Below are 12817 nucleotides of genomic sequence, written 5' to 3' on the forward strand. Positions count from 1 at the left end.
TCTACAGCTGCAGACAACCCTGTCATTCTACTCATCTAGGATTGAATCTTCAGATTTCTGCATGACACTCGCCCTTAGTGGTGTCAGCAAAACGAAAGTTACCTCGGAAGGGTACCCTGTGACCCACCCTTGACAAGAATCAGTCAGACCGCTAGCATGGCTGAGAAGCTTGCTGACGACTTAGAAATGCATCTAGTTCCTGTAAGGTTGAAATCTTTGGGGACTAAGTAAATCGCTGCATGTTTTAGTATTTTTCAAGGAAGTAAAATGATCTTGGTATGAACAATCCAGAAAAAATGGGTTATTGAATAGGCATTTGCTAATAAAGAGACCAGCTTGTCAATTTCTTTATGAAATGCATTCACCATGATTCAAGACCAATTCTAATAGCACCTCTTCCCCCCAAATTGCTTTTATCATTAAAATTGGCTTTTACTGTAGGTTAATTTGACTCTATATTGAATATATAATACTAGTGAAATTTTGACAGTTTCAATGGACAGTTCTACCATGAATAATACAACAGTGGTACTCATCGAACTTTCTGTGAGCTATCAAGATATTTCTTGTCACCCCATTTTAACTTTTGGACATGTTGGCTTCTGTGTAGTTCTGCTCCCAGATTACAAAAATGGCTCAGTCTCCACCCTTGGTTCCTTCCTGGCTATTCCTCTCCCTGTGAGTCTGGCATCCCTTTGAAATCCTAAGAGCAATTGGCACTAATGGAAAGAAACCTAGTACAGAATGGAATGCGGACCTCAGCATATTTTGCTTCCTCGTTTTGATCTGGGCAGGGTTGTGGTATTAACATGTGAGACAAGAGGCCAACAGGGATCAGTTGAACGTCTGCTGTGTTTTCTTTCCAGAGTGGCTTCACTCCGCTCCACATAGCTGCTCACTATGGAAATATCAACGTAGCCACATTGCTGTTAAACCGAGCAGCTGCCGTGGACTTCACTGCACGGGTAAGAGTGCTGCAATCTGACATGCCCTTAAAGCATTTGAAATGATTCTTAATGCTACTCCCCCAACATGAGAAGGAGGTCAAGCCAGATGACCTCCAAGGGTCCTCCCCGTCAGTGGAGGCTGTGTTTTTCTACTTTTCCTAGTGCATTTTCTTGCTTGTAGACAGGTATGCCTATTTTCTAGCAGGAAAAGAAAACCAAGATCGGAAGTGGGGATGGGGTATGTGATAAATGAGTGACATATAGAAGATGTGATTTGAATAATCATATCTGGAAACTACAAGCTGTCCCTCCAAGCTGAAATTTCTGAGTGTGTGTGAAATGGGTCTGATAGCAGTAACGGTGCTGTAGAAATCAGGGTCTTGATCTTCCAGATGGGAATGAACTAGATTTGAGGCCCAAATCTCAGAACCCAAGTAATAGAGGCCACCTTTTGCTCTTATCTTCTATCCCCTATACACTTTCAGAATGTGTGACAAGATTCTGTAACCCGAATAAGTTCATATTCATAGTGAAAGGAATTACAGTATCACATGTACCCCTGGACAGCAACTCAGATATCCAGAGTAATAGGGCTCTGAATGTAGAAACCAGCCTTGGGCTGGTCTTGATCATCAGCAACAGTATCATCAGAAATAGAAACAAAGCAGGAAGCAGAATATAGAAGTGATCAGATGTGGGGACTCAGGATTCAGACTCCCTGGCTTCCTGTGTTGGATTTAACTTTTCTTTCTGTGTCCATCAGTTTCCTCATTGATAAGATGAAGGTAACGTGGATTGTGAAATTAAAGAACAAATTGTAATAATCAGATACCATCAGCACTCCTGCACTGGGTCACCGAGAAATAGGAGAGTGTGGAGAACACTTAGCACAGCGTCTGACGCATCATCACCAGCAGCAGCAACACTGTGATTTTGAACATAGGAGTTCAAGTATTATTTTTGCTAAAAACCTCACTTGTTAGGGGAGAAGTGGCAATAGACCAGATAGGGAGAACGATCATAATACCAGTACTAGCAGTAGCTGTAACAGCCGTAAAAGTAATGCCATCTCTGAAGCAGATGCCAAGCTGAGCATTTTTATTTCATGAATTCTTTTTTTTTAATAGTATTTTATTTAACTTTATTTGACTCCATCGGGTCTTAATTGCAATAACCCAGTTTCTCTCTAGCTGTGGCACACAGGCTTAGTTGCCCTGACACAGATGGGATCTTAGTTCCCCAGACCAGGGATCGAACTCACATCCCCTGTATTGGAAGGCCGATTCTTAACCACTGGACCGCCAGGGAAGCCCCTATTTCATGAATTCTTATGTCAAGAAAAGTGTTTGTGTCCCTGTTTTACAGAATGGGAAACTGAGACTTAGAGAAAAGAAATAGCTGGTCCAGATGCTAGAGCTAGCAAATGAGAAAAGGCAGAATTTCAGCCCCAAAGATCTTCACCCCTCCAATCTTCTGTCTCACTCTGATGATGTTAGGGGTTCATTTTTCTCATCCTTCCTATAATTCATTAATCCTATAAAAATTAATAAGAGCTAACATTGTACTAACATAAAAGCTATTTCCTATCCGATTGTCTTCAGCCTGCTAAAAGCTTTTATCAGTTTAAATAAGGCAGCTCTTGTCACTCTAGAGCTGTGAGTGTTCCTATTGCATTAATAGCATCCTTGGGTTTCAGCAGACCCAAGGGCTTGTGTGACATTTAGAAGGACAAAGCTAAGCACTTCTTTAAGTCATGTATAAACAGGGCATGCCGATGTGTAAAAACCCCTTGTCTGTAAGATGCATTCTTCTGGTTTCATTTCTCTAACTCACAGAAAACCTCATTAAGTCGCATCTTCTAATTAGGACATTTGGAAAATTTATGTCAGGGTAGTGTTTGAAGTTTGTCTTGGTGCCATTGTTCAGAAATTTCCTGATGCTGCTGAAAATAAGATTGGGACAATGTTTAAACAATTTAAGAGGACAAATTACAGTATTTTCAGCCTCCTTCAAACAATTCCAAAGCATCCATTTACATTAAAACAATTACTATGGTAATTACAAATGATGCTAATTTATCGATTAAAGATAGTGGAGACCTCAGACCCTCGTTGTTAACCTTGTCTGAATTACCATATGTGATTTAAGATAGTTGCATTGTGCCTTTGTTTAAAATGTTAAAGTTCATACCTTTTGGTGGCATTTACTCCCAGTCATTCCTAATTAGTGAGGCCTCGTAGCATTCTGAGCTGAAGGCTGCGGCAGAATTTGATTATACTTACTGGGATGCCTGGACTGTTGCTCATACTGGAAAGCCCAAGCTCCCCTCTGCAGTGGCTGATGGATGGCTTGCTGTAGGAGGTCTGAGCTGGACTGGTCTTCATGAAGAGCTTAATCAGAGGCAAGTGCTAGTTGCCTCCACAAACACATTGTGGGTTCCAAATCTCTAGTAATATTATATACTAATCCAGCATCTAGCCTTTTGTGTTACAGAGTCCTCTCCCTTCCCACCTTATGCGGGGTCTTCCTAGGTCAGAGTTCTCTCAGGGATGTAGCAGAAACAGCAGGTGAAAGTAAAATGCCCTGAAACACAGATGGGATCCGATTTTGCCTGGTCAAAACAATAAAGGATCAGTAAGCCTCAGTTGCTGAGAACTAGCTGCAAATCATAACCGTAAATCATGTTCTTCAGGAACCAGGTTGAGCTAGAGGTATTGATTAGAAAGTTAGAGGTCAAGTTAAAATACAACAGCAGCCACCATTGTCTGAGGGAGGCCGTGATGTCTGCTTCCTGGCTGTGACAGATCACTGAAGAAAGGCAGATACAGTCTTGAGGTTCTTTATGGGCTGAGAGCATGACCTTGAGAATGGATGGCTACCTGCTGGCAAAGAGAAGTGGAGATAGCATGGGGGAAATCACCCTTCTGGAATCATTTCTTGCATGCAGTCCACGTACATGTCCAAGGCCAATAGGAGGCAGAACCAAACATGGTGTAACTCAAGGTAGAACACAGCAGAACGGATTGCTTTCTCTGCTTCTTTGTAGTGCTAGCTAATTTAGGCAGCAAGAAAGCTGATCCTAGCCAGTGTATACCCCTAGTATCAGTGATGGTAACTGCTTTACAGCAAGACTACCTGTTACATTAATACCTTTCCTTAGATTTTTATTATGATGTAAATTTGGACTTTTGTATTGTAATTCTGCCATATATATGTAAGATATCCTGTCTGACGTCTTAAATGTTTCCTTTTGGATTATCCATGGAGACCTGTTCAGCCTCGTGGGTCTGCTGCAGGGAGTGAGTAGAGTAAGTGCTGAATACCGCAGTGCAGCGTCAGCACACTTTGCTCTCTGCATTCATGCGCTGAGATGGCCTTGACACCATCTGAATTTATGCGTGACCCTTGTGCTCTCAGCAAATTATCCCGGCTCTCTTGGGAAAGAGAATGTGACTAAGACACCCCAGAGCTGCTACTGATTGTCATTCCAGTCAGGAGCGTTTATGCACTTTAGTAAGTAAAAGCCAAATCATATTATTGGATGCCTACAAAATTCCTTTTTATTGATTGAGGAAGATAGATGAATACTTTGCTGGCTAAGAGTTTTTTCATCAAATGTAATGGACCACCTAACTTAATCTTCACTCTTGTCATTGACCTTTCTCTTGTAAATTATTATTTACCTTCCCATTTGGGGAAGATAATTGAATAAAATATCCTTCTATTGGTCTTGGTATGTAGTACTTTTTGTTTTTGATCTCTGAAAGGGTTAGGGATTTTATGTGTTTGAGTGTTATACCTCATTTGTTTCCAGAAGGATTTCAGGAGCTTTACAAAGTAAGACATGTAAGAATGAAAAAGGAAAAGTAAATGTTACCAAGCAGCTAGAAAAGACTAGTGAATACGACTGGAGAATAAATGTAGTCTCTAAGGACTTTGATACATATACTATTAATAGAAAGGGAAGCACGGGTTATATAGTTTTCACTTTTTGACAAAGGAAATCTTAATTATCTATAGAGTCACTTTGTGTGTAAAATAACTCAAATACAATTTGTGTACCATGTGAATCCTTCTGTTAAGAATAGTGAGTTTGGGGGACTTCCTTGGTGTCCGGTGGTTAAGACTTCTGTGCTTCCATTGGAGGGGGCATAGGTTCAATCCCTAGTCAGGGAACACAGTGCAGCTAAAAAAAGAAAAGAAAACAGTGAAGAATGGTGAGTTTTATAGTTGATACTATCTTTAGTAACTACATTTCAAAAAGGTTCAATTCCTACTATCCTATATAGCCTAAATCTCCATCTGTGAAGGTGCCCTGTCCAGGGATGCTGAGAGACTGTGGCTCAGCTATTTAGCTGTGGGATGTTCTAATTGCATGTGATAGATCTTGGCATCTGTGTCACAGTTAACCTGTCCGATTGTACTGCCTTTTTAGATGTTTTGAACAGTTTTAGCAGAGGCTTGGCCACTTTTGGAACTCAGTTAAGTCATAAGAAAGGCTACTTTATCTAAAGTATCTTAATTTTTGATTGAAGTGAGAGCAGTGGTTTTAAGACAGTTGAACTACTAATCCCATTGATGGTAACATACAAGTGCCAGATTTTACATTCCACCCAAATAAGAGGTCGACATGGGGTCAGCATGATGTCTATGGATAAACATTATCAGATTTCCTTTCTCAGTTAAATTCCACCTAGCAAATATTAAAGCACTTCTGCTATAAGCTAGACCTGGAGGTTCAGACTCAATTAACCCACTGTCCTGATGCCATTAAATTGTTGAGGCCCCAGAATGCTCAACCATACAACACAGACTCTCCCCTAATTCTTTAATAAGGTATGTGCATTATCTGAGCAGTCCTATTCAGGCCGAAGTAGAAGTACCATAAAGTAGGCCTCCCACACCCTGTGCTTTGCCTCCCTGCAGGACTTTGAGCTCCTCAAGGGCAGATTTATGTGTTACTACACGTTTTGGAATTCCTGGTGTATAACCCAGCACCTAGCCCTGGGAAGGACTATTATTTGGGGTGGGCCAAAAAGTTCATTCGAGGTTTTCGGTAACACATTATGGAAAAATCTGAATGAACTTTTGACCAACCCTGTATTTCTTGAATTCAAGAATGAACAAACAAATAACTTTCAGGGCTCCTTATCCACGACTCCTGGGCACCCAGTACCTATTTAAACCTCCTTTCTTCAAGCCCCAGTCCTCTTCCTGATCTGTCAGAATTTCAGACTGAGCTTCAACCTGATGTCAGGGTCCCACTTCCCAAACTGATATGAGCTGCATTAAGGGAGATGAGAAATCCATAGGATTCTAATAGAGAGGTATAGGCAAGTGCACCAAACCCAGGTATTGACTGTCAGACACTGACAGGCAAATTGATTTCAAACTGAGCAGCATAGTTGACCTTGGAAGACAAACCTAGGACAAAGGGTTAGTCACCAAGAGCCCTGCTGCCAAGCTTTGTTCAGTTAAGGGTGTCTGAAGTAGCGCCTCAGTTTATGAGCTATCAAGGCCACTGCCAGACAGAGCTAGGAACGGGCATCAGCTACTCAAACATGGAGAAGGAGAAGAGTTGAGCGTAGCTCCAGCAGGAAGGTGACTTTTTGTCCTGTGTTTATAAGGGTCGAAGGCTTCTGGAGACTTTGCTGTGATTTGTATGGCACTATCACTGCAAGTACATTAAAAAAAAAATATTTCCCTGAATTCTACAGTCCTATTTTTTAAATAGATGTCATTCCTTAACTTGGGTTGAGCCCAAACACACACACATACACACACATTCATTTTTATTGATATGTGTTTTCAAATATAATACAGTGTTTATCTCCTAATATAGACTCAATAGCATTAAAGATACTTTTTTAATGGGTTATATAAACCTCCTTTGGAATGAAAATGAAGATTGGGGAGCACTTAGCAAACGAATGTGAGTTAAGGGAAAGTCACCATGTGGCTAATTCATGAAGCATATTCTTGTTGCCATGGTGATATTAACAACTCAGGAAGAACAAAACCAGTAAGGCAAGGACAGAGTGGTGCGTGAATAGACCTTTTATAGAGGATTGCTCTAAGCACGCCATGCACTCTTATTCCTGCCTATTCCATTTAATTCCCCAAATGCCACATCATAGGAGGTTTGCCTATGTAATTTTTTAAGGGATATTTTTATCTTAAATCCATTAGTACATTGGAGCTTATTAACATCTTACTGTGTGGTTTGGGATCTGTGGTGTTCTTGCTTGAAAAGGTGAAGTTTCTAAGCTGTAGCAGTCTGAGACGAGGAGAAACGTCCTCAGATGCATGCAGGAGCCCTGGCTGTCATCCTGGCTGTGTCATCAGTCATTGATCTGGTCCAGGGCAAGTCTTTTCATCATCCAACTGCAGTTTTCTAGTCGCCAGATGAAGGAGAGATCAGTCGACCACACGCCCTTCCCTTCTGCTCGACCACCTTGTCTGACAGTGGTGGAGGCCTTTCGCCGTAGAGAGTCGGTGTAGAACAGTGTCAAAGCAAACAGCACGGCAGTCGGACTGCTGGAGTTCCACACTGGTACTGTGTCTTAGTTCATATAATCCTGGGCAAGTTATTTATGCTTCAACTTTATCATCCATAAAATGTGTCCAACCGTACTATCCCATGCACAGCATCCCTGTGACTGCACAAAATGAGCCATATAAATTGCTCAGCCTGTGGACCAGTGTCCTAGCTACATTTGTGGTGGTGGGGATTAATGCTTGCCTCCGCAAGGAGACCCATCATTGGAAGACACGTTCACCTGTCCAGCGTGACACGTTTCAAACAAGTGGTCTCATGGCTACTCTCTCAAGTACTTCCAAAGCTAGTCAGACACGATGCTTCCCGGCATGTTGGAGTTACGTTGTTTGCCAGCGTGAGGAAGTCAGCCTTTGCCAAGCTATTAATATGGTATTGTCGGAGACAGTAAGAATACCAATACAAAAAAATCACAGAAATTGGAAAGCACGTATTTCCCTTTGTTTCACTTTTCCTCTTTGAGTATACACCCTGCTCCCTACAGTGCTGCTCTAGAATTGTTGCTCTGAGAACATTTTTAAATGACCCGAATAAATCCTATTTTGAAATTCTGTGAAATAAAGTTCTATTAAGGTAGGAGTTAGCAGAGCTCATTTATTCATTTGCACTTTAAAAGGGAATTATTCATTAACGGTAGAATTTTCATTTCCTCCAGTGAGTGCAAATAGCAGCCAAGGGCCACTGCACCGCCCCCTCAGCCCCACCCCTGCTGAACATTCGGACCATTGTTCACGCTGCCTGTTGGCAGAAGGTACTCTTGGATGAACTCAAGTGCAACCGTGCCTTCTCCCGGGCATCATAGTTCTTCCATGAGAAAGTCTTGTTCTTCTTCCTCTGGTAGTTTGAAGAATATACAGGAAGGGTGAAGGGACACTTAGAGGGAAGCATTTAGGACTTTGCAGAACCAAAATGTTGCAAGAGTGAATTTGGGAACATATGCTCAATCATTTGGAGAAGGCAATGGCACCCTACTCCAGTACTCTTGCCTAGAAAATCCCATGGACGGAGGAGCCTGGTAGGCTACAGTCCACGGGGTCGCGAAGAGTCGGACACGACTGAGCGACTTCACTTTCACTTTTCACTTTCGTGCATTGGAGAAGGAAACGGCAACCCACTCCAGTGTTCTTGCCTGGAGAATCCCAGAGACGGGGGGAGCCTGGTGGGCTGCTGTCTATGGGGTCGCACAGAGTCAGACATGACTGAAGTGACTTAGCAGCAGCAGCAGCACAATCATTTAAAGGCTCTTTCCCAAATCAAAGTAGTAGGTTGCAAGAAAACAAGTTCAGGTAGGAGATCAGCCTGTCCCTGCGTAGTTGAAAAAAAAAATTTTAAAGCTAAGCTGGGATGGATGTAAAGGGATTAGAGTGAACTCCAAGAATTGGAGACTGAGGCCCATTTATACGTATGAAATGAGGCTAGAGATGAATAGTGAGTCCATGCCAGTGAAAGGGGACTCCCTGAAAACCCAGCTGGACTGAAGGCACTGGTCTGGATCCTGAAGGTAGAAGGGAGTAATTGCAGGGTTTGGGGTTGGTTTATTTGTTTGTGTTTTAGATAATCAGCATAATACATTTTGTAATACAGTATTGTTGACTATGATCACTATGCTGTGCATTAGATCTCCACAACTCATTTATCTACTGTTTGCAAGTTCATACCTATAAACAACATCTCGCCAACTCACCCACCACCTCCAGGCCCTGGTCCCCACCATTCTACTCTCTGTTCTTAAAAGTCATTGCAGGACTTTAAATGGAGATGTGGAATGATGGCTGGCATGTAACAGGAGAGGGCTGGGATGGCTAAGCCCCCTTCAGAGACATCCCCATGCCGGTAACAGTGTCCCAACTAGAATGCCAGTGGAGCCAATGCTGTTCCTTCAGAGACAGCGCTGCTGGATTGATCATCTTTCTATAGCCGAGAGATGGAGAGATGGGAATGTCCCCAGATGGGGAAGAAGAGCCTAGCATTTCAGGCTCACTCTGGGACTCCTCTGCAGAGGGTGTCAAGCTTCCCCTATGGTGCCTCCCTCAGAGTGGTTGGACTGGGAGACTCTGAGAGTCTTTTAGCTCTTATTACTGAGAATTGAAATATGAGGTGGAAATAACTTATCCAAAATTCAGATCAATTTAGGAAATGGCTTTCATTTATTACTAGGTACTGTAGTAAGTTTCCTATACATTATTTCATTTATTCCTCATAGTCATCCTGTGAGATGCGGGTATGGGTTTCATCTTACACCAGAGAGAAAGAAGTTAAATAACTTCTGTTTCAATTAAATCATACAGCTTCAAGGTGGTGGAGCTTGAGCTAAGAACATCAAACTAAGTCAGTCAAGTAAAATTAGACAGTACAAACAATCAAGTGAAATAAACTGCATTCAAACTATGCAGTTCATAATATTCCAGTATTGGAGGAAGTGTGTTCCAGGCTTTGGATTTAATCCAGGGTCATCCCAGGAAAACCAGAACTGACAGTAGCCTTTCCTAGATCGGCTGGCTGTTCTCTGACTGTGCCAGTTGCAAAATGAATTCAATATATTTTTAAAGACTTTGAAGTTTTTTTTTTTTTTTCATTTACTATAAAACTCCATCAGATATTTAAGGATGTTTTAATTGAGAGATTGTGAAAGTGTTAGTCTCTGAGTCACGTCTGACTTTGTGACCTTATGGACTGTAGCTCACCAGGCTCCTCTGTCTGTAGGATTTCCCAGGCAAGAATACTGGAGTGGGTTGCCATTCCATGCTCCAGGGGATCTTCCCTACCCAGAGATCAAACCCAGATCTCCTGCATTGCAGGCAGATTCTTTACGGTCTGAGCCACCAGGGAGCCCTGATTGAAAGATTAGCAAACTTTAAAACTGACAAATGATCAGATTCATTTTTAAAGATAATGCATTCACATTTCCACTACATTTTATTTATCGTCTCTATCAGTTCTATATTGTTGAATTCCTAATGATGATGCTTTGAAACAGACTCTTCATACTTAGAGACTTAATGGCTATATGACAAAAAGGTATCATACATTTCCCTCAGGAGATTCTTCTGATCAACCATATTAAACAACATGGACTGAGGCTGTGCTATAAATAAAATCTTTATGTAAAGTGTCTAAAATTGAGTCACAGAAATCTCATTAATTCTTTGACTTATAACAACTACCTTTATATTTATAAGCCCTTAATATTATAATCTTGAATTTCTATCATATTTACAAAATACTTTCCTCAGTGCATCATTTGAATCCCACAAGAATAGGTGTTTCTACAGATGAGAACTAAAGTCCCAAGAAGTTCCTTGTTCTAGATCCTACTGAGCATAAGATGGAAGAATCAAACATTTGAATCAGAGCTTCTAACTCATTTTTATACCTCAGTTTGTGACCATCAGCCCCCAGCTCAGTGCCAGATGGAACCTGAGGCTGGAATGTTGGCCTCTGGGTAGCTGTGGTCTTCATGGTGCCGGAGGAGCTCCATCTCCTTAGAACAAGTACATTGCACATAGATAAAGCCATCTGCAGTAAACTGGCTTTTTTTTTTTTTTTTTCTTATCAACGTATCATTCTTTAGGAATTTCAAAAACATTATTTTCATTTTTTAAGATGTTTGAAACTTCAGCGAGAATCTGATTTATTGGAAGGCCAAATGAGGGCAGGATAGTTGAGAAACTAACAGTGTTATGTTCACTGACATCTCCAAACCCTGCAGAGTGATTTACTTTCTGGAAGGGAAAGAAAAATATTCAACACAGAAATTACTTTAGTTTCAGATTTATCAGAAATGACATGAGTGTGGAAAATTTATAACTATAAAGTACCTTCATATATTTGTTTTTAAAAAATTTTACTAGTAGAGTAAAAAGATAGACTGTTTTAAAGATGGACTAGTTAGAAAAAAAAGATTGTTTTAGTAAAGTTGCAGCATTCATTAGAAAGACTCCTGGAAATCTAATATCATTAACTAATTTTTAGTTATTAAACATTTAAAAACAACTTTCCTCAATGTATAGAAAAGAATTTATTATTTGATAATTGAATTTTTCATCCCCACTTTGGTTCAATTACTATATGTCCCTCTAGTCTTAGATACTTACAGCAGGGAAGGGCTTTCTTTACTATCAACACAGAGCAGGCTCCTTTTGAATCAGCACTAATAGTGATATAATTAAAGAAATATGAGATCCATGAGTTCTTTAAAATGTCAGAGTTGAACTAGCCACTCTTTTAGAGACTGAATATTTTTATAGCTTTCGCGCGTGCGTGTGTGTGTGTATGGTGAAGGGAAGTATATCATATATATGTAGGGTGCCAAGCAAGGAGAATGGGCTTCTCTGGTGGCTCTGGTAAAAAATCCATCAGCCAATTCAGGAGACAGGTTCAATCCCTGGATCAGGAAGATCCTCTGGAGAAGAAAATGGCAACCCACTCCAGTATTCTTGCCTGGGAAATCCCATGAGCAGAGGAGCGTGATGGGCTACAGACCATGGGGTCATGAGACCAACATGACTTAGCGACTAAACAACAAGCAAGGAGGACGGGCAGCTAATGCTCAGAAGACCTGAACTTCTTAACAGCTTTTGGGCAAGGGATTTTAAATGTAACATTAAGGGTGAGGGTTGCAAGGTGTGTGATCAACTTGTGGGCATTCTTCTGTTTGGTTGTCAGTGAGGTAGCAGAGTGAGGTTAGAACCAGAAGACTGATGCTTTATAGCTCTTTCCTTTTGGTTGGAAATTGTCTGCAGGCAGCATTTTGAGTATCGGGACTATGCTACTTGGATGCAGAGTTAGAGCTGGTGTTTGCTCAAGTTGGAAGAGAATCACTATCTGGATATATTTGTCCTATACGACCTACTGGAAAGAGCCAGCTTTTGGAATCACAACTCAGCTTCACAACCCAACTCTGGCATTTTCTATCCATGAGACCTGTAGCTCCTTTCAGCTTCACTAATTGCTGAACTGTGAATATGAGTTAATAGCATCTCTTTCATGGGTTGTCCTGGAGAATAAATGAGGTGATGTATGCCTCATTAGGCCTCCAGCAAGTAAGAGCCTAATAATTGGTGGAGTTTGTCTTTTGAGGTTTTTTTTTTTTTTTTTTTTGAATGAAACAAACTTCATTCTCAAGTAAAATGAAGAGTTGCTTGGTCTAAGTCAGTGCCTGTGTGCATGCGTGCTCAGTCATATCCAGCTCTTTGTGACTCATGGACTGTAGCCGCCAGGCTCCTCTGTCCATGGGGTTCTCCAGACAAGAATACTGGAGTGGGTTGCCATTTCCTTCTCTGGTCTAAGTCATTAGGTGTCACATTTTTAGCAG

General features: G+C 41.2%; 1 protein-coding gene across 1 annotated transcript in view; it reads left to right on the forward strand.

Annotated features, from left to right (window-relative positions):
* ANK3 (ankyrin 3) overlaps window positions 1-12817 on the forward strand; it is a 372120-nt gene that overhangs the window by 138509 nt on the left and 220794 nt on the right. The window contains exon 8 of the mRNA XM_040242313.1: window positions 867-965. Coding sequence (XP_040098247.1) covers window positions 867-965 — 99 coding nt within the window. The remainder of the gene's footprint in view (window positions 1-866; window positions 966-12817) is intronic.

This window comes from Oryx dammah, unplaced genomic scaffold (genome assembly GCF_014754425.2).
Source record: "Oryx dammah isolate SB20612 unplaced genomic scaffold, SCBI_Odam_1.1 HiC_scaffold_6, whole genome shotgun sequence".
Taxonomy (NCBI): Eukaryota; Metazoa; Chordata; class Mammalia; order Artiodactyla; family Bovidae; genus Oryx; species Oryx dammah.